Below are 23696 nucleotides of genomic sequence, written 5' to 3'. Positions count from 1 at the left end.
ATTGTCCTCATCCATACACTTCTTACCAGCAATATTTTATCATAAATATGTAAGATGATCCACGTAGCAAGCAAAATGTATGTTTATCCAAATTAATGTTTAATTATTGATTAGGCCGTCAGAGAGGTGAGATGGTAATACGAGTGCCACAGTTTTCTGATTGAACACTCTTATTGTAAAAGATCCAAAGAGTGTTGTAATAATCTATGGTACACTGAACACAATCTTGCACAGTCATTTACCACATACAGTATGAACACACAGTGTAAAACAGCTTTTCTATGTCCAATCCGACATCAGTCTAATATATAGGTTATTCTATTGCGTTTTATGAGATTATTGATAAGGGTTGTATAACAGACTGTCCCTTTAATAACAATCTGCCCCCTATCTACAGTAAATTAACAGAACAGCTTTTAGCAGAGGAAATAAAGTTGTTTGGACTACTACATGACCTTGAGGGAAATGTGATGAGTCCTTCATGTCTAATTGTCATCTTACTCATTGCTGCGATATTCCCAGAGGAACAATAGAAACTAACATAATTGGCATCAGTTTAAGGGGATTCATCACCTATTGCCCACAATCCAATCACAGGTCATATTGGAAAATACTTTATTTATGGCTATTTATTATTATTTATTTATGGATGCCGCATGACAATGTTCAGTGACCTCCAGCTTTATTTATGTAGTTGTGTGGCACACCTGGAAAGTGTGCCATTAAACATTTGAGCCTGACTTGGCAGAACCTCATGTGGTTCCTCATGATCTGGTTTATATAAGAGGCTCAGGTCACAAATGTAAAACTGTGCAGGGAACACCTTATTTTAAGGAGATGTCAAATTGGGAACTTTACCTGATCAAATCTCGACTGAATGCATTTAACATGAAAATAAAACATGTTTGGATTCTAATCTCACCACTAGATGGCACAGCAACAGAAAATCAAGGACAGGTCACATTGTCAAGATATACAACCACTACAACAATGTAACATTTAAAACTTTAATTTAATTCATTGAGACAAAAATACTTTGTACTTTTTTTCCATGTTTCAAAAATACTTCATTACAGTCGATCAGCAAAACACATGATCACCACAAACTGTGCTTTATCAGTAGTAATTCAAATTTCATCCTCACTTTCCCACAATCCCTTTAAACCATTTAATTCACTGACAATTACAAAGAATGAGACCTAGAAAAATTATGTTGCCATTTAAAATGCATTTTAGTGCCATTTTTAATGCATTCGGCTATTAAAGATATAGCATTTTCAAGATGTTTACCAAACGCATTGATACATTATTCAGTTTTGAATGTGTGAAAGCTGGAAGACCCCGTGATAAAAGCTATTCAATTTTCTGAATTTTACTTTGGCCAACATCATGATAAAGTACTGCAATACTCTGACATGTGAAGGAAAATGCACCTTTTTAAAAAGTCAGGCTGAAGAGGCACTTTCTGGTGAGTCAAGGAAAACAATTCCCAAATGTGTAGTAGAGAAAAACTACTAATTCAGTTTAGGATTTGAAAAATTTGGTCCACAATTACTGTACATTTTATACCAACTCTTAAGTAGAGTTTCTGTAATCTACTTCAAATTGAAGTGTACATACATTATTACCAAAAACTACTTGAACACTGCTGTTAGTGTGATTGAGACCTAAAATGCATCAACACCAGTGTGCCAAAATAGTCCACGCAGCTTACACGAAATCAGGTGAAAAGACCCTAAATACCCTAGTAATACAAAAAACAGCCTCAAAATGACAAAACTGGTTGACAATCAGGCAAACCCACTCACAACATCCTCAAAACAGTCACTTCTGGTACAATTAAATAAAATCGCTGTGCAGTAGCTCTAAAGATTAGCTACTGCTGAGTCTAAAAATGATTCACTAAAAGTATATAGTGCATCAATGTAAACAAAAAATGCTGCTCCAACACGCCGGATGGCTGAATTTGCTACAATGTGTTATTAATATGCACTTCGTACTTATAATAGCACACTGAACGTCTCGAACAAGGAAACAACGCAAGAATTGGCACTACAAGTACGTCCACTTTGGTTTGCAAAGGCACTATATGGAGGGATGGGTCCCATTTTTTTGCCTGTTCTTCGCTCCTTTTTTTTTAATGCCAAGCTGGAAGTGACGTTCTTTTTGATAACTGCACTTACATCCAAGTTCACATGGGGTTTAAAGTCACTCGAAGCTCCAGCGCTGGTGTTTGTCTCCAGGAGAGCAACTTCTCATCTGGATATCTGCACGGCCATCTTCTGTGCGATAGGTGGTGATACACATGTTTGAATGAGGGTGATATATGCTGCCATCCTGAAAAGACACAAATGCTACATAAGGAATTTTTGGCATGGAAATGCAACAACAGAGCAGATCTGATATACAATAACTGTGTTTGTCTCTTATCTCATCCTGTTTGCTGATGGCACTTCAGTGATAATGTGAGCTGTGGATGAGCAGACTCACATCTCTGAACTCCCAGATGACGCCGGGAGGTCTGGGAGCACCGTCTCGCGGACAATGCTTCATCCCTATGTGTGTCATTCCATCCTGAACCTCAGCACACAGCTCAGTCACGGAGTTAAACCGAATCTCCTTTTGAGATGTGTACTCAAAGTACTGAGAGACAGAGAGAAATAACATTTAGTTTGAAAAGAAATTTGGCACATTTCAAATTTCTGTTTTTATTTTTCTCACATATTGTTGATGGTAAACAGCCAATTTCAATTAATCAATTCATTTCTATGATGCAACTATTTGTTTGCTTCCATTCTAAGAAACGTTTGTTGGCATATTTCACTGGCACATTAAAATTTTTTGTACACTATAATATTTTATTTGCAATTTAATTATTTTTATTTAAATTACATTTTGGTTTTAAATATATATATATATATATATATATATATATATATATATATATATATATAAAATTTAAAACCAAAATGTATGATATACCGATACAAGATGGATGATACTGGTATTCAAGAAAATGCCACCAGATTCATTGGGAAGTGCTTCATATTGCATCAGGACAATGACCCAAAACACCCTGCCAGTTCAGTCAAGGACTTTATAAGGCCAAAGAAATGGAAAGTCTTAGATTGCCCGTCAATCTCCAGATTTAAATCTGATTGAACATGAATGTGGGATGAACTCTAAAAGTGCTGTTCTTTTTATTTGGTAAAACATCTGTGTTGAAACGGCTAATAATAAAATTTAACATTCTGTAGTTTTGTCTCATATTCATTTTTTAATCATATTTGCAAATGTCTTGACTCCACAGCCAACAGAGCAATTTTGTCTTTACTGTTCCAATACTTATTGAGGGCACTACACTACACTAATTCATTCATTCATTCATACATACATTCATACATTCATTCACATTCATACATTCATGTTTGCAGGGATGTTGTTAACAATCAAAGTAGGGTTAATAATTTACAAGCAAATAATTTCTCCAGGTGAAGATCAGAAGTAGGGTAAAGGTTCCCTTCGAGGGTAAAGGTTAGAAAGCTGGAATAAAAACGAGGCTGAAAGAAACTAAAAAGTGTAGCTATTTAGAGAAATAACTCATCTCTAGTGTTTATCAGATGGACTGATGTGACCTCAGTGAAGAGAAGGCTCCTATGCGGTTCAAACTGCAGTCACCATTAGTCTCAATGGCCACATGTATATTTCATATAGACGTCTATCTTTGAGCAGAAGTGGCTAAGGTTTCCTTTTCAGCCTTGGCTGTGGAAACATTGATTTTCACTCAAACATGGTGCTACTTCAGAGTCCCTTGATGCACAGCGGTGACATACGCCACCGGACATGTGCAGGTTCCCTTTCAATTAAATATACATCCTCTGTAATTCATTCATTTCTCCCACCATGACACTAGACAAATAACAAACCTCAGAAGGGCAGCACATCTCAGGAAGGATTATATTTCAGCACAAATAAAGCTTGCTTTGTTTCACTGCAAACGCAACAAACAGGGTCTGAAGGATCTCCTGCATCAGCTGTCATAGGTGTTATATAACTGAAAGTGAAATCCACCTCAAGCTCACCTCAAGCTCATTTTTAAAGTTACTCGATAGCTCTGGCATTTATAGAAAGCCCCTTTTAATCGATTTTAGAGACGTCAGGCTGTGAGGTAACAGCAGCTTTCAAAGTGTGAAGTGAAGTCCCTGTGGAAAGCTATTCTCAAATCTCATTCACTTCCTCCAATTCAAATTTGCCATATTAATGATACGAGTGAGAACCCATTCTCCTCCACTATATTCTGCTTATATGCACGGACTTACAAGCATGTACCACAATGTTATATTTTTCATTTGAATTTTCAGTCTATGTCACACAAAGCTATCATATGCCTTCAGAAGACTAGAAATCTAGCACATGGGTCATGAGAAACATTTTGATGGTGCTGTTATATGTTTTTAGAGCTCAACCGTCATATTCACAATCATTTTGCTTTATATCTCCATTTGTGTTCAGAAGATGAAAAAAAATATGGCTGAAGGATACATTTAAAAATATTATGCGCATATATGCAGAGCAGTACTGTTTTTATTTATTCATTTATTTATAGATATTTTAAAAGTCATTTACAATAATTAAATGCTATCAAAATGTTTTAATATTGTATTTTGTGAAAACAATGGGCCTAGTGAAAAAAAGACTTATGATTTTTATTATTCAACAAAACAGCGAAAACAGAAAGAACAGACAGAATTTTATGACTTTTTTGTCAACTTTACAATAAGCTTCATTAGTTAACCTTAGTCAACTAACATTAATAAAGAGCAATACATTTGTTACAGTATTTACTAATCTTTGTTAAATAAAATAATACAACTGTTCATTGTTAGAGTTCATGTCATGTTTATTAATATTAAGAGATACAACTTTTGATTTAAAAAAAAATATTAGTAAATGTTGAAATTAACATTAAGATTAACATAATGAAAGGTTTTCATTGTTAGTTTATATTAATCTAATGTAAATGGTCACAATTTATTTTAAGGTCCAATTCTTGCTATTAACAAACCATTAACTATGATTTTGCCTCAAACTCCTAATTTGCTGCTTATTAATAGTTAGTAAGGTAGCTGTTAAGTTTAGGTATTGGGGATGTAGAATATGGTCATGCAGAATATGTGCTTTTTAAGTACTAATAAACAGCCAATATGTTAATAATATGCATGCTAATAAGCAACTAGTTAATAGTTAAAGGAACACTCCACTTTTTTGAAAATAGGCTCATTTTACAACTCCCCTAGAGTTAAACAGTTGAGTTTTACCATTTTTGAATCCATTCAGCCGATCTCCGGGTTTGGCGGCAGAGGCGGACAAAGTATACAACTCCATTACTTGAGTGAAAGAACAGATACTGCTGGTCAATATTACTCCATTACAAGTGAAAGTTGTAAAGACAGATTTTTACTTAAGTAAAAGTACAGAAGTTTTTGCATTTAAAAGTACTCAAGAACCAAATGTAAATTTCCTTTATGTCAATGCAGTTTTATTTTTGTTGTATGTTATACTTGCAATACCTCTGAAGCAACTTATAATGCATTAGACCTACTGAATACACCGACTAACTTGTAGTATCTTTGGAATAAAGAGCTTTTAGAATGTTAAAAACTTATAGAAATAAAACAAGTGAGTTGAAAAAAAAATTAACACCCCTGCCCACACCCACAAAAACAGGATGGTAGTGATCTCTCACAGCTCTGGCAGTGTGTGCACACATCTACATGTAGCCATTCATCCACATTTGAATGCAAGAGTGGACAGCATTTTCACAGTCAAAAATCAATCCTGCTTTACAACTCAGCAACACAACTGTAGCTGTATAACTTTACAACAGCAACACTGCTTTAACAAAAAAGCAAAACAGCAAGATTTATTTGACATCATCGCTCTTACGGTACGTTGATATCATACATGAACATCTGTGCAGTGCTGCTTCAAGTCAAACACCTATTGTGTTTTGTTAGGAGATGCACAAAAGTTGTTCTTTGACTTTATAGGTAATATTTTCGTTTACACAATTTTGCAAAACCAGACAACATTGTGTCTAATACATACAACAATATAAACTTCTTAATATTGAATCATTGCAAAAACATATCACGTTTGCAACTGGTCAGTGTTAAAAAAAAATGCTGGAAAAATCACTTTACGTAACCCGACAAGAGTGATTACTGATATGCTGTCAAAAAAAAAAAAAAAAAATTCACTCACTCACTGACTTTCAAAGCTGCTGCATAACAACTTTCTTCTTCGAGGACCTTTATAGAAATGTAATGGAGTGAAAAGTACAATATTTCCAGACAAAAAAAAATACTCAAGTAAAGTAAAGATAAAAGTACAATACTCAAGTAAATGTACTCCACTACTGTCCGCCTCTGTCTGGCGGTAGCACTTTTAGCTTAGCTTAGCATAGATCGTTGAATCGGATTAGACCATTAGCATCTCGCTCATAAATAACCAAAGAGTTTCGATAATTTTCCCATTTAAAACTTGACTCTTCTGTAGTTACATCGTGTACTAAGATTGCAGCGCCTGAAAGTAGTCCCCAGCTGACTACTTTCAGGCGCTGCGTAATATCATTGCTCCTGCTGCACCCATGGTACGGCAGCAAAGTTCCTTGATTATTACGCCGGAATGAGAGTACAGTTCCTAGAAAATCGCAACTTTTCATTTTCCGTCGATCTTAGTACACAATGTAACTACAGAAGTGTCAAATTTTAAATAGGAAAATTATCTAAACTCTTTGATCATTTTTGAGCGAGATGCTAATGGTCTAATCCGATTCAATGATCTATGCTAAGCTAAGCTAAAAGTGCTACCGCCAGACCCGGAGATCAGCTGAATGGATTAAAAAAACGGTAAAACTCAACAGTTTGGATTTTTACTTCCGCTATTGTGACCATATTTGGAAATTTTACTGCATGAGAAACAACTTTGTAACCAAAAGTGTAAAAGGTCTGTCAATGTGTGGAAATGCTATTGCTTCATTCCCATATTAAATAGAATCCACTTTAGGCCAAAGGACAGACAGATATCCCTGATAGTTTCAACATTAGCTGCCATCTACCCTTTCCCTTATGAGCGACTATCTAACAAGCAGGTTCCGAACAGTCTTACGGGTGTTGTCCGAGACAGGCCGTAATGCTGGTGAAATTTGTCAAATGAGCCCATTTTTAAAAAAGTGGAGTGTTCCTTTAATAATATACTAAAGTGTTACCATGTAAACAAATGGAAACTTATTGTTAAGTGTGACCGAAATGTAATAGCACTGTTGCTAAAACTGTTGTCTCCTTAATGATACTTCGCTTGTTTTTCAACATTTGTAAGTCACTTTAGTCTGAATAAATAAATGTAATATTTTTTTCCATTACTCAATACTAAGTGCTAAAACATTTGGCCAAACTTCTGATCAAATTATGGCGAGAATCACAAAAAAGTGGACAAAAGGAAAGAAACTGAAAACCACTGAGGTAAGAGATATCTTAATTTTGATAACTTAATATTGATGAAAGCTACCTGGTTACCACCTTGACCATGGCAGCCGAACAGGGACAGGTGAGCTCCTGTGGGGTTGTGGTCCGGGGCGTTATAGTCCAGACATTCAGAGTGGACTCCGGCACTACGTACCTACACCAGAAACCGGAACATATGTAAAACCAGTGAAAAAAACCCAGCGAGAATGACATTAAAAAGTACTCCGGAGGGAATCAGATTAGATTAGGTTAGATTACATTAGTACTTACCGCTCCGTGCCAGCCAGGCCTGTCCTCTGGGACATGCAGGTCAGGGTAGACATTCTGCAGGTACCATTCAAAACTCTTACACTGAAGCCGATTTCGCAGCACAATCCTTTCAGCTATGTCCCCATATGATTCCTACAGGAGCAAAGAAATATCAGGCCTCAAGGCAAAGCTGACAAATTCTTAAGTGGAACATATGTAGTCCATCTGTGAAAGCTAATGTGTGTTTGTTTGGTCTCTTTTGCATGACAATATACATTTTATTGAACATTGTTATACTTTACTCTAGTTGTAAGTTCTTAGACAACATTTCTATCAAACAGAACGCCACGTACACACCTCCAGTTAGCTGTCATGTAATGTTGACACAAGAACTGCCACGACACACTTCCAACTAATCAAGTGACAACTCCATCAGGTAAACATAATATTAATTTAGGCTTTTAAAGGACGTGTTTGCATTCAGACCTGATGTACACGAAGAACAAATATTCTTACTCGTGGCATCTGGTGTTGTGGCTATAGAGCGTGATTTATTATTTGATCACAGCTCCACATCATTAATAATGTAAATTCTCTACAAAGTAATATGGAGTTACATGCCAGATTCATGTCAGCCAGGGTGATACAATATATGTTTGGCCTAGTTTTATTATCTTTGTCAACTAATAAGCTTTTCAAAGACTGTAAACCGATAGAACAGGAAGCACTCAAGCAAAAGCTGAGCGTCATTTATCTCTTTCACAGTTTTTCCCCTTTGTGAGCACGTAAGCAATTTTAAGAACAGCACTTGCACTAACAGCAACAGACGCAGTTAATAACACAACAGCTGTACTCCTCAGATTATGCAACGCCACAGGATATTAAAGAGGTGCCGCCCAATGAAAGGTTGTGGAGGTGTACCTTGCGTGCTGGAGGGTTTCGGTTGTAGAAGTGCTGCTTGTAAGAGTCCATCCAAACCTCCGCAGCACGGACAGTGTTCTGAAGGAAGTTGGATCGGGAGTACGGAGCTTTCTTGGGGAACACGTGACCCACGTGGGAGCACGGGTGAATTTCTAAAGACCCTCCACACTGCCACACCTGCAAGAAATAAAATATTCCTTAAAAAGTTAAAATTAACTATGTATAAAAAGAAACAAGAATCACCCAATTAAACTGTAATTGTCAATCAAATCCTAAAAGAGATCAAAGTGATTTTCTGATTTAAAATAAAAAAATAAGACAATATACTGTAGGTGTTTTAATTAAGGAAGGTAAAGTACTGAACACATATTCTTATTAAAAAGGAATAAATACCAATAGAAAATTATTATGTACTACATTTATTGCACATTACATTATTTAAATAATAAATTATAATAACAAATTGAAGTATATAATTTGTGTACCACTAGTGTCACAACAATAATGAATAAATATTCAAATAAAATTATGAATAAATAAGAAAACGCACATTTGGTAATTACATAATTATAAATAAATAATACAACAAATAAATTTTCAAACAGACTTTGTCTGGCTATTCAAGATGGCAAACAAAAGATTTTGGGGGAAAATCAACCAACAGTATTTATTTCAGCATATTAAAATAGATATAAAAAAGTATTTTAAAATTGAAAAAAGTTACTTTAAAATGAAAGCAAATAACCCCACAGCATGTTTGTAGAGCATCATCATTTATTTAATGATTTGACTCATCCTGCAAAATTTTTCTGCACACAAACCCAACATTTTTAGTTTACAAACTTAAGACTGTCTGATTTTATTGGCATGCACCTCCTGTCAGAAATAAAACATGACATGATAACAGTGCTTTAGATCTACTGAGACACCAAAAAAAATCCTTTATCTATTTTCCAGCTTTATTTCCCAGATGCTTCTGTATACCAATTCACAGCACATCAATTATACATGAGCGTCATACAGCCCTGGAAGATACAGCATTGTATTCCGTTTCCATATGCATAAAAGATTACTCCATGGTATACACTATCAATCTTCATTTCTAGGTATAGACTAAAAAAAGAAATCCAATATGAGAGATGTGTCTAATTATTAACAGTGGCTCTCAGTCTCTCAAGCTACCAAAAACCCATCGACACGCTCCGATGGGAAGCCTATGCAAATTACCAGTACAAAAGGTAATGGAATACAGAATACAGGAGTCTTACCCGGAAAGAAAGCTCCAGATTCTCTCCTCCCCAGACCTCCATGCCCATGTCGTAAGTTCCCAGATACTCAAAGTAGGCCTTGCTAACAGCAAATAGGCCCCCTGCCATAGTGGGAGACCTGTGAAATGAAAAGCAGCTGAGCACGGGCAATTCTTTAGAGAGATTACCTAGCACCAATTTTCTAGCAGGTAAGTGCTTCTTAGTTTTCAGCGAGCGCCTCTGGGTCTACCCTCGGACGAGCCTTGAGAGAAATCTAGCGCAGAACTGGACAGTATTTGAAAGTACCCCTGGGTCTGAGCATTAAAATATAGTCGATTCACTGCACTGCAAGTGAATTTAATCAACACAATATCATTGCAATCCTATTTCAGCACATTTCCTTCTGAAAATAACTTCCTGAAAGTTTTTACTGGAAGAACGAGAGACCCAAATGTATTTAAGAGATAGTTAACTCACGTCATTCCAAACCCTTATGAATATAATTTAGGAATGTTTCAAAATTTTAATTTTGGCTGATAATTATTTTATGATTAAGTTATGGCTGACAAACTGATAAATTACCAATATTAAATTACTATTTTGTCTAAAAAAAACACACACACACTAAAATCCATGAATCACAACATTAGAATGTACAGTAAAAAAAGTGGATATTCAAGATTTGCAAAATTTTACATTCAACTGTGTTATTAAAATTAACAGTATATTAAATGTTAACTTTCAGATGACAGCAAAAGTAATCTAACTGTAAAAATAGAGAAAATAAGCATGAACAATTAAATATATAATACCAGTTGATATAAATACCCAATATGGAACAATACATTTAAAAAACATATTATAATACTATAAACAGTAATAATGTGAAATCTAGTAATATTGTCCGGTTTCTCCTTTTGTTTTCCAGGATTGAAACAACTTACTGGTGATCATGACTTTCCCTTTAAACATTTCTAATCTGTTTTTCAAAATAGCCAAGAAAACCACATAGCAGAGCAGGATTTGAGCACAAACCAACCTAATGGGGTCAATTCTGGATTTGCGTATCTTGCGATCGATTTCAGGCACAGCATGCCACTGGAATGTCAGCCTCCAGTCAAAGCCGCCCACCATCGGCTCATCGGTCTGCATGTAGAACTCAAATGTGTTCCAGTCAATGGTGTCAATCACTGGGCATATGATGGTGCTCTCATTCTCGGCAATTCTGAGGGATAAGACAATTAAAACAATTATTAACATCACAATTGTTTCTATGATGCATCTGAATTGGATAAAAAAAAAAAAAAAAAAGGCACACCTTTCCAGCAGTGGCTCAATCCAGCCAGGCACACACTCACAGTGGCAGTCAAGGAAGGTGAGAACGTGTCCTGTAGCATAGGTGGCGCCAATGAGCCGGGCCCGTACCAGACCTTCTCTTTTTTTGGTGCGAATGAGACGAACACGCTCCAGGTTACTGACATACTGAGCCAGCTGTGACTTCAGATAGCCTGTAATTCATACAAAAGCAAATCTGAAACTATTTATCAGGATCCAACAGATAATGGCAGGATAACAGGAAAACAACTGATTTACTAGAGACATCTGAATTGAGTTTTTATTTCAGCAAATATAATATGGAATAATATCTACAGCTAACTTGCTATCCAGAGCTTTGCAGAGAAAGCATAAAATATGCAAATGTATGAGCATACTTCAATGCAAATACTGTTTGTATTTGGTTGTATTTAAATGACAAATATTTACATACAAGCTTCACAGGCTATTACATTGCAGTTAGAGTGTCAACATTTAACAAACAATAAAATAAATAACATTTTATAAAATTCAAAAGAGAAGAAACACTTTTACATATAAAACTATTAAAAAAAAAGTTTTTATGGGTCCATCTTACAAAATTAGTCATTTAAGTTTGTTAATCGTTAAAATGGTTAATCTTTTAAAAGTAAGTCAACATTATATATATAAGTAAAATTACATGTAATATGGTTTTGTTATTCATCAGTGTAGCTTCCAAAAAAATGATTTGCATGTTAATTGGTTTTGGCAATGCTGACCAAATACTCTAGGATGGAAAAGGCTTCAAATTAGTCTGGTGGAATTATAAAAAGTGTCCCCTCACCTCTGTCACTGAAGTCATCCACAAGTATGACCTCCTTCAGTAGGATGGCCGGTGTTGTCTCCAGCACACTATGGATGGTTCGGAGTAAAGTGGACCAGGCCTCATTGTAAAATGCTATTACCACTGACGTTGTAGGCAGGTGACGGATGTTGTATTTCTTAGCTTTGCATCTGGCATTGAAAAAAAAGCAAGAACTGATCAGACGGCTAAGCAAATTGGCTTGTATTCAAAACATGTGGTTTAGACAAATAGTTTCCTGAGACTTACACACTACACATGATAAAGCGCAAATGTGAACATCTAAAACATCTATCGCTTTGAAACTGACACCATATGCTCATCCTGCAGTATCCTGAATGACTGTTATTATGTTTCACATGACAATTATTAATTATTATGGTGTGAAGAATCTGGCTCAAAAAAGATGCATGTGGAGTCTATTAATAAAAGTCACATTCAATTCATGAAACAGGTTTTGTCCTCTTTTCTTTGACCTTCATTCCTCAAATCTAGAATCTGTAATGACAATTTATGGTTGAGAGACAGATTCTCTGTAAACAAACAGAGTTTAATGAGAGGTGGGAGATGAACAGACATGCCAGACATATCTTACAGCATTCTGAGAAACCCTTTAGGACAGAGATGGAAGGACAGTGAAAAGTACTTTGAAATTGCAGGTACTCATTATTTAATCTACACTACCATTCAAAATTGAAAGACATTAATACTTTTATTCAGCAAGGATGCATTAAAAGATTACTGTTAAATGCTGGTCTTTAGAACTTCTATTCACCAAAAAAATTGATAAATAAATTATAGTCCGTTCTAAATTATATATAATTCCTGTTTCCACAAAAACATTGTAAATGTTTCTTAAGCATCAAATCAGCATTTCAGAATGATTTCTGAAGGATCATGTGACACTGAAGACTAGAATAACGGCTGTTGAAATTCAGTTTACAACAACACATTATTCAAATAAATTATAAAATACATTTGCAATATTTTAAATTACAATTATTTCACAAAATTACTGTTTTTTTAAAATAGTTTTGATCAGATAAATGCAGCTTTGAGAGCATTGGAGACTTACAATGTATACTACAAAAAAGTTATTTTACCAATGTACAGCCAATACAAATGTATAAAACTGATTAAATAATTTTGATGAGAATTTAACTAAATATTCTCCAGTGACTCAAATAAATCAGTAAATAATTTTTAACAGTTCAATAATGAAATATTCAAACACATTTGCTAAAATAAATCAGACCTCTCAGCATGTTCAATTATCGACTCTTTGACCAAAAAACAATTAATCTCACTACACGACTAATTTTTGAAGCTTGCTATAATAGAAAAGCTACACTGTTTTAAAAACAGCCGAACTACTGTGATGTTACTGACAAATACAGTCATGTTGGTAGCATTGCTGCTTTTAGTTTAGGGGAGACCGTATAAAGATGGGGCGTCGAAAAATAGATTCAGCAGGGATTCTGAATAAAGTGAGTCATAATAATGTTCCATAGAAAATTCTTGAACTCTCTTCAAACTCACCGCAAATATTTAGAGACTCTACACTCACTGACAGCAACTACATTTAAGCAAATATTCAATAATTATCCCTACAAAGGGAAGAAAAAAATCCAGAGCATAACACTTCTGGCAGTAATGCTTAAGTCTTTGACAAGAACTAACTTGCCTGAAAGTTATTTCAGAAAGCAAGCAAAAGAACTTCACATCAACAGATAAAAATCCCTGCTGATGCCAAGAAATGTGCTACTGCCATGTGTGATCTCCAGAAGAGCCTGTGATGTGGCAACGGGAACGCAGTTGAAAGACTGCGGGGGAAAAAACGCATCCAATTTGTTTCACTTCTCGTCTTCCAAGGGGACACTTTCTCTTTTCAGAGCAGCAGCTTGAACCCTACTCGTTATTGTGTGACAAGAGCCATGAAACAATTCTCTCATACAAAAGCACTGCTGTTCGGAGGAACCCTCCCAGATATGTTTTCTATTGTTGTTGGTTTTTTAATCATGTTGTCGGCTGAAGGCAATGGGTTCATTTCAGACAACAGACAACTTTTGTAAGCAGGTGAAGTGTAGAAATCACCTGAAGGAATCTCTATTCAGAACATCATTTCAATTCTTCAGGAAGGGAAAAAGCACCTTTTAATATTTATTTTTTATGCTTATTTGTAATGCAGTATAAGCATTTATTTGCCTCTATAAAAATCATTGCAATGGCAAGAACAGAGGACTTGCTCAAGAAAATGTGAATTGTTATTCTTCTTAGTTGCCAGGGCTTTGCTATACAGTCACATTGCAGTGCGGTTGCTAGGGTGTTCTGGGTGGTTGCTATGGCATTGCTAGCCGGCTGCTATACAGTTATGAAGGTGTTCTAAATGTTGTTATGCAGCTATTTTTGCTCTGCTCTGGATGGTCTATAGTTAAGTTGTTCTGAGTGTTGTTGGAACGTTGCTATGCAGTTGCTAAGTGTTGTAGTTGGTTGCTAAGGCATTGCTAGGTGGTTTCCAGGGCTTTTCTATGCGGTTACTAGGGTGTGTGTTGCTGTGCAGTTGCTAGGATGTTCTGGGTGGTTACTAGGTGCTTTGTTATAGTTATTAAAGGTGGGGTATGTAATTTTTCAAAAACGCTTTAGAAAACTGAGTCGGGCCGAGTACCAAAACAAACTTGTAGCTAGTCAGCAGTAAGGGGCGTGTCTACTCATGATATGAAGGAGAGAGCGTTCAGTAAACAGCTGAGCTGAGTGACAGAAAGATAGAGATAGCGTATAAAAAACAAAAGTGGAAAATGTGTGCAGAACGATAAGGCAAGAAGTAGGACCCGTGTAAATATCGGATCAGCTTTCCAGCGCTGGAGAGAACTAAAGGAGCAGAAGGCCTGCGATCAGACACCGAGGTTACTTTGGTTCTTCTTGATAGGTGAGTAACACCGTGTCTACACCGGATGCGGCGCGCCGCAACAGCTAAAGTCTGCCTACACTGGACACGATAAAGCGACCGTTGAAAATCATCAGAAATTTGTGTCAGTACGTCATAAATAGAACGTGGCAGCAGTTCTCTGTCTGAGATTTGTCGTGCCGCACAGCATCCAGTGAAGACATGGGGTGCGTCTTAATCAGCTCCCTAGCTCATGAATCAGTTGATCATGAGCTGTACACGAATTCGGTCACTGGTAAGTTTCCTGACTCACTGCACATTGGGAGTTTTCACTCGAATTCCAGTGACATGATTATGTACAGAGTCAACGGAGAACATTGTAGAACGTCACCCCTTGAATTTATAAACAACAGACAGGACCGATCTTTTTGATATTATTTTTTATTCTCTTTAAACACATCGTTTTGCCTTGTTTCACAGAACTAATCGTTGCCTGGGTTGCGTAGATTACGTATGTGTGGGGCAGAGCTATCAAAATAGGGGCGAGACACTTTTGGGGTAGGGGCGTGTTTGTTTTGGGGATTTCAAATATCAACATTGGCTTCCAGAAATTGCTTACTCCACCTTTAAGGTGTTGAGTGTTGTTAGAATGTTCCTATGCAGTTGCTAAGGGTTCTAGTTGGTTGCTAAGGCATTGCTAGGTGATTGTCAGGGCTTTTCTATTCATTTACTATCATCAAGTGCAGCTCCTATATCTTTGAAGAGGGAAACATCAAATTATCCAGAACTGTTCACCACCAAGCTTACAATAAAATGTCATATTTGAAATCTCGAATGAAATCCGACTACAACTGTATCATAAATGTTGTTTCTTTTGTTCAATAAAAAGCTTATTTTCAGGCTAGACTAGCCAGTGTGCATGCACAGTCCTAAGCGCACGTCTCAGAACGCGGACTGTTTATATAGCAACCGGGACTTCTAACAGCAGCTGCAGTGATGCCCTGACTTTACGATTAACGACTGGCTCTTTTATTCTGAAGGTGGGGCTTCCTTCGATAAAGTGGCCATACTGAAAATTGCATTTTTCCCCATTCAAAACTATACAAGTGACATATCTTGGGTATTCTATAGTCTTTGATGTTGTGGTGTGGCTGCCATTGTGTTCAGGATGGTTGCTACGGCTTTGTTAGGCACTTTTCTATACAGTTACTACGTTGTTCAGAATGTTTTTTAGCATGTTGCTATGCAATTTCTGGGATGTTCTGGATGGTATGCATTTGCTAATTGACCTATCGGTAAGCCCCGCCCCCTCAGTTACTGTTGCTCCCTCGGAGAAACAAACGGAGCTGCTCACTCTTACAATGACAGCTGTCAGTGTGAAAACCTTGTCCCGCAATGTTTTTGAACAATTTTGGACACAGAAGGGCCACCATTTAAATGGGAATTAAATATTCCATGGAGGGATATATAAAATATTTGAAAATAAATATGGTGGGTAACTCGAATCGAGGATTTACAGATCACAATGCAAGTGGGAGAAGTCTTATATTGCGGTCGTCGCGATCGTGGATGACAACATGCAGGATCAACACTGTTCAAGGATCACAGGGTATGATTAAATTAATGTATATTTAATCAGTTTAATATGGAGAGCCATTGAAACGTAGACCTTCGTTTATGTGTTTTTGACCTATAGTGTAAATTTAATAAAAATAAATTCTATTGCACATCCAATCAGGATACCTGGAATCAGTGTTTCAAGTACCCCAGGCACTTAATTTTTCAATTTTTGTAGCATAAACACCATCAAACCCAAGCGAGCTTCGGATCCTCCAATGTTTCTCTATAGCACTGAAACCTAAAGATATCAGAGTTCCCGCTCCCCGTGCAACTGAAACTCGACTGCCATTGGCTCATCTGCGTTCGAGGGGAGGGGCTTACCGATGGGTAAATTGTTCTTGGTGGTTGCTAAGGCATTGCTAGGTGGTTTAATTAAGAAGCATGTCGTTGTATGGTTACTAGGGTCTTCAGGATGGTTGCCAGGGCTTTGCTACACATTTACAAAAGGTATTTGGAGTGTTTTTAGCATGTTGCTACATAGTTGTTAGGGTGTTTTAGATGATTGCTAAGGTGTTACTAAGTGGTTCTAAATCATTGCTAGGTGGTTCTTGTTCTGGATCATTATGCTCTGGATGGTTGCTAAGGCATTGCTAGATATTTGCCAGGGCTTTGCTATACAGTTACAGTCACATGTTGCTGTGCAGTTGCTAGGTTGTTCAGCGCTATTGTTACGGCATTGCTATGTGCTTTGCTATAGTTAATAAGGTGTTCTGAGTGTTGTTAGAATGTTGCTTAGCAGTTTCTAGGGTGTTCTGAATTATTTAGACATTGCTATGTGGTTGCCAGGGCTTTGCTATCGAGATACTACGGTTAATTTTGCAGTGTGGTCGCTAGAGTATTTTGGATGGTTGTTAGGCGGTTGCCAGTTACTAAAGTGCTCAAAGTGTTTTTCACCTGTTTCTCTGTTTGCGCTAGTGTGTTCTCTGTGGTTGTCAGGACCACAGTTACTAAAATGTTTTTAGCATGTTACTATGTGGTTTCTAAGGCACTGCTAGGTGGTAGGGTGTGTAATGAGCCCCTCAGTGTGACAGACATACTCATGCATCCTGTTGTCTTGAATATGGCGATGAAGAGAGATCTTGTCGCTGATGAAGATGTTGATGGCGTAACGTTCAATGCTGGCCTCCTCCTCTTTCTTCTCCTCGGCGCTGAGGGTCAGTCGAGTGGCTCGGCCATATTCTCCAGGCGCATTCAGGTCTGGTGGGAGCTTCTCATAAACGGGTCGCTGGAGGCTGTTGGAGTCCTCCTCCTCCTCCTCCTCGACGGATGGAAGATCACGGACCAGGATGTCGCGTTGACCATCTTTATCAGGAAGAGACGGGGGGGACGAACGGACTATAAGAAGGTAGAAGAGCCACAGCAGAGAAAAAAGGAAGCAGACCTTGGCCAGGAGAGCCACCTTCCTCGACCAGCGGATCTTCATGACCTGGCAGCCAGCACCAACAACAGCACCAGTCAAAGAGCCCCAGACTCCCAACTTACTGAAGGATGAGAGAAGAAAGAGAAGTGCAGATTAGTGACAGACTGATACATAGGCTGGAAAGATCTACTGAGGGCCTTGTCAAATATTACATGGTTTCTGTTTACAAAAATAAGTATAAAATTTACATATTTAACTTATATTAAACAGATTATGCAATGGGCTGCTTACTTGCAAGATCACTTGGGTCACTGATGCTTATTTATTGGCTTATTTGTAAAAATAAGTAATTTCTTGAATCCGCTCCTATTATTTCTTGAGTGGTACTTGAGAGCTTCTGTTAAAATATGATCAGAAAATCTTTTTTCTGACAAATCAGTCATGTGGTTTTGTTTTTCTTGATCTTGTACACTTTTTTTTTGGGGGGGGGGGGGCTGCATTAATTTTTAAAAGAAAAAACAGTAAAGACATTTTCAATGTTAGAAATTATTTTTATTTCAAATAAATGCTGCTCATGAAAATAATAAGAAATGTTTATTATGCAGCAAATCAGCATATTAGAATGATTTCTGAAGGATCATGTGACACTGAAGACTGGAGTAATGATGCTGAAAATTCAGCTTTAGCATCACAGGAAAGAATTTAAAATACATTCAAAAAGAAAACTGAAATTTTAAATTGTAATATTTTACAACATTCCTTCATTTACTGTATTTTTGATCAAACAAATGCAGCTTTGGTGAGCAGAAAAGTCACCTTCACTGTATATAAATAAATATATAATGTATAACAAACTTGTATGAGAGGTCTTGCTTTATTTAATTAAACACCCTTATATTTTTAGTGAATATTCAACAAATATATATACACTTTACCTACTACAAGTCCACAATTAGAAAAGTGAGGAGTAAAACAGCAATTTACAATTATTTCATATTCATTAAAATGAATAGCAACAACAAAAAAGTGGCACAATTATTCAGATGCACCATTTGTACTGTTTTACATTTTGTATTTTTTTTTTTTTTTTTAGATCGCAGGCTGTTTTGACCGAAGCCTCGTGCTAACCGCCACCTCCAATCACTGAGGCTGAATTTGAGGGGTTGAATACAGACAATCCATCATCAGCTGAGGGTAACGGAGTAATCACATAATTGAGCTGCATTAATATTTCAGCAGGCAGGGATTTAGCTGAACAGTGGTCGTGACAGACAGACAGTCTGAGACAGTAATCCCATTCCTCAATCACAACACTTCAACCTTTTAACCCCATTGAATGATGAATGTCGCTTACGCATACATATATGCAGCAAATCCGTACACTAAATAATCTAAATGGACCATCAATGCACTTCAAATATTTGGGAGTATGTGGTTAAAATGTTTGGCAGTATGACAGCTAATGGCTTAACTACTCTATGAACGTGGGCAAGAGCAAGCAAAAAGAGGAGAAGACATCTATGAAAGCAAACTCAGAACATTCTGAGATGATCCAACTAGATGCTATAAATATCTATTGGCTTGTTTTAAATTGCTTTCACTGCTCTATAAAAATAGTAACACATATATAGGTTTAACTGTACACCTTATGTTGAAGCCATATGCCTGGTATGAACATCTACTCAAGAAAACTGTCAGAAATATAGGGCCTAACCATTTAATTGTTCATTTTAGTCTATTAATTATATGCATCATAAGAGAAATTATATACAAAATATACAAAAAAAAAAAACTGTATTTTTTTTATCCTAACAAAACATTACAGTGGCCCCAAAATGTGTTTCAACACATGTACTTATTTTAAAGATTTATTTATTTACTTTTTTCATCATTTACGACAGCTATCAGAATTTTGAAAAGAGCGTTTTCTTCTGCTGCTTAGATCTTTGGAAGATGTATAGCTGCCCTTTCCAAAAGACTGGTCACAAGCTAAGGGACAAAAGCTTTCTGGGCTTACAAAATGGAGCAACCCTTGACTGGGCACCCATAAAAACTTCCGTATTAAACCTGATAGGCTGGATGGATGTGGGAAAGCTGAGGAACTTCAGCTCTTCAGGATTGTGTATCACCTTTGTGGCATTAATACTTCTAAATTATATGGTTCAGAAAGTGGTTTAGTGCACAAAAGCATTTGTAAACACCACTGTGGTCTTTCGAAACTCATTTTACCTTCTTACACAAAAGGAGAAATTCATACAATGAAAGTGAATGGTGACCACAGCTGTCAAGACCAAATTGTTAGTGAATATAAATAATGGTTGAAATTTCATACTCGATGCTTAAAAAATGTCATTGTGTGGAAGAGAGAAGCTCATGCATTCTGCTAAACTTCTCTTTTTGTGTTCCTCAGAAGTCATACAGGTTTTGAACATCAAAAGGATGAGTAAATGATGATGGAATAGTAACTGTTGTGCAGTATTAATAAGCAGGAGAAAATGAGACAATTAGAACCATGTGTACAGTCATCCAGGGAGAGTTTAGTCACAACATTGTCATAATGCTTTTTACAGTAAGATGCATTTTGCTGCTACATGTGGATCAGCAGTCAGGACATCTGTGCATTAGTCTACAGCTGTGTTACAGTTCCTGCTGAATGCAAAAATTGCTCATAATGAACATTTCCAAAAGGACTTTGATGACTTAATTTAGGCCAGTTAGTACCAGCCCAGAATGTCTGAAACATCCAGATTTACTTGTCTGACAAGTTCTCTCCATTTGCAGCTTACTCCCTTTCATTTGTCTGATTTTTTTCAAAACATGTCCCACAACTTTACGTGCCACAACCACTTTGAAATGAATTCTTAATAATCACTAGCTTGTTCTTGACACATGCGTGGCATTTCCTTCTATTTTCTCTTTATCAAAATTTAAAATCACATTTTTGCACATTCCCCCTAAAACCACTTGTCCTCAAACCATAACACACGTTTTAAAATATATTAAATAAAATAGAAAATAAAAATGTATAGTTCTGTTTACAGCTATATTAAGTAATTCTCTAAATATTTTCAGTTTCAAACCCATATGTCAATTCAAACAAACTGCAAATATGGATTTTTTTTTATTAAATTAAAAAAAATGTACATTATATTATGTAGGATTTCTTTTACATGCATGCTGGAAACACCATTTTATGGTTCACTACTCTTTAAGCTGTCCACTCAACCTGGTTGGACTGGTACTCAACTGGTTTAGCTGGTTTACGTAAGAAAAAAACATTTTGTGAGGAAATGGGAGAAGCAAAAGATTAATAATGGAAAATTCCAAAATAAAAAGCAGCTGTGCCAAACAAGTACTGGATTTTTTGACTCTCTCAACATCATTTACATAATCAGACCAGACACGCGCAAATACACACAGAAGTACCAAGAAGTATCATGGTAGAATTGAAAACATGCTGTTACCATGATACATGTACCACGATAATGCAATGCCACCTTTAGAAGCTTGAATTAGTATGTATGCATATGGTAATCATTCAAAAGCATGATATATATCAAAGCACTATGGTATTACTATCACTATATGCAATGGTACATCCACAGTATTTTTTCAAGAAAAAGACAGACACGCTGTAATCTAAACAACTTTATATCGCACAGACAGACACACACACACACACACACACACACACACACACACACACACACACACACACACACACACACACACACACAACACTGGTGTAACTAAATACCCTGATGATCTTACCTGATCTCTTCATGCCGTGCTCTTCCACAAATATAAGGAGCTGCTGGTTTGCCGCTCGTGCCGCTGTCAGCACACACACATCCTCCTCAAACAACAAACCCGCTCTACTCCACACACACACACACACACACAACTGTCCACGCTAATCGCTTTAAGTAGCTTGACTCCTTACAAACGCGCGATCCTTTGACGAGTTACATGGCTGAAGTAAATGTCATGGTCTTGCATGTACTGCATCGCACCCCAGGAAGTTTCAGATTTGACAGTCTGGCTTCATAAAGTGGACCACGTGACTGGAGCATTATGGGAAGTCAGGGAGTTCAATGTGCGTGCATTACAGCTGCACACTCAAGAGCCTCTGTGTGTTATTTAATATTCACACTGTGATTTCAATGGTTTTAAAAGAGTTTCCTAGTATAAACAATTCTGTAAGAATCACGCTATATTTATTTATTTATGCAATTATTATGCAAATTTCATTGTTTGTTTTTGCTTGTCCAATCATGCGATTTTGGGGGAAATCAACCATTATTTGTTTGTTTGCATGTTTGTCCACTTCGATTATTTTCGGAGAATCAGCCATTATTTGTTGTTTATCCAATCATGCAATTTTATTTTAATTTATTTTTTGAGAATCAACTGGTTTTATTTATTTTTGTTTGTGTGTTCATTTTTGTTTGTCCAATTGAGTAAGTGTATTTTTTTTTAAATAATCGACTAAATTACTAGAATTTTTACTAAGTTACTAACATTTCTTTATTATGAAATGTGCAGCCAATCATTAGTTAGAAAACTAAATTAGTTAAAACTTAAAAATGGCATGAAATTTCATTTAAGTTCTGTTATATCTTGTCCAGACAGGGAGACCTCCAGGAACTCAAACAGGCCCATGAAGCCCATGGTTAAAAAGTCTGGGTTTACAAAAATCAAGAGTGGATTCAGCAAAAATCACATCGGGTAAAATAGAATGAATGTGTTTTATGATTGATTGTCCTTTAAATATCAGTAGCCTATATATCAGATAATATATCTGGCATAATCATATAGTAGTTATGAAGCTTTAATATCTAATCAGTTTCAATGAACACATGGAACACCACAGACCCAAATAATAAACCTCAGCCTCTGTAGAGAATACAAAAAACAACTGTAAAAAATGAGAACATTTCTAAAGTGAATTTAGAAATAAGAACAGTGCTTTCCAAAGGAATACTGCAGGTTTTTATAATTAAAAAGTCTAAATCACACATAATTATTACCAATTGTAATCTTCGCATTGAAGTTTTGGTTTTTACTAGATGCATAAGCATGTTGTAATTCTTCAGATGTTGACTCAACAATGCCCGAAACTTGCAGAGAACCTCCCATCCTGCAACGTGGCAAGACTTATATGTCCAAGGTTAGACTGTAAACGACCCACTGGATCTGGACACAATAGGGTTAAGTGTGCTTCATTATTACCTTTCTGTTGTACAGGTGAAACAGGTATATCTGGGCCTTGGTGTAAATCATTCTCAGCTCTGCACACAAACCACAAACCTATTATTATTGTTACTACCAACAAGTGTAAATTTACTAAATTCAATATATTAAACTTATGCCCAAAGCAGACTCATATAGACAGATATTTCATTTAGTGTTTTATTTCCATGACACATCATATTGTGTGGTCACCATGAAATAACCACTGTCTGTAATGTCAGTTTTTCTTTGCACATGATCGCTACTGTTACTATAATATCTAGATCAAAAGTAATTATTGACAAGGACGGAACATGAACTGTATGCTGGCCGGTGTAGAGCTGCATGTTGAACAGAAAGCTGAGCTGCGCTGCCCTGCCAATGCACCGCATGACTCTTGTCTGAAACATTTATGCTCATTCTCATCTGTCCCAAGGCAGCTTTCAAACTAAGAACTATGTCTCAGATAGTTTTATATGCTACACAATTCAAAGGGACA

General features: G+C 36.5%; 1 protein-coding gene across 1 annotated transcript; it reads right to left on the bottom strand.

The window, feature by feature from the left end:
• Positions 1 to 994: 994 nt before the first annotated feature.
• poc1bl (POC1 centriolar protein homolog B (Chlamydomonas), like) lies at positions 995 to 22031 on the bottom strand. Its single transcript, XM_079442520.1, has 11 exons — positions 21737 to 22031; positions 17643 to 18086; positions 12084 to 12253; positions 11262 to 11451; positions 10983 to 11168; positions 9965 to 10082; positions 8697 to 8873; positions 7797 to 7928; positions 7570 to 7680; positions 2491 to 2643; positions 995 to 2337 (listed from the first exon to the last, which is right to left on the bottom strand). Exons 2-11 carry the CDS (start codon positions 18026 to 18028, stop codon positions 2209 to 2211), a joined length of 1752 nt encoding a protein of 583 aa, XP_079298646.1. The 5' UTR covers positions 18029 to 18086; positions 21737 to 22031; the 3' UTR covers positions 995 to 2208.
• Positions 22032 to 23696: the final 1665 nt, after the last annotated feature.

The sequence above is a fragment of the Barbus barbus genome (genome assembly GCF_936440315.1).
Source record: "Barbus barbus genome assembly, chromosome: 19".
In the NCBI taxonomy this organism is placed as follows: domain Eukaryota; kingdom Metazoa; phylum Chordata; class Actinopteri; order Cypriniformes; family Cyprinidae; genus Barbus; species Barbus barbus.
The sequence above is the reverse complement of the archived record's forward strand: the minus strand, read 5'-3'. Positions and strand labels throughout refer to the sequence as shown.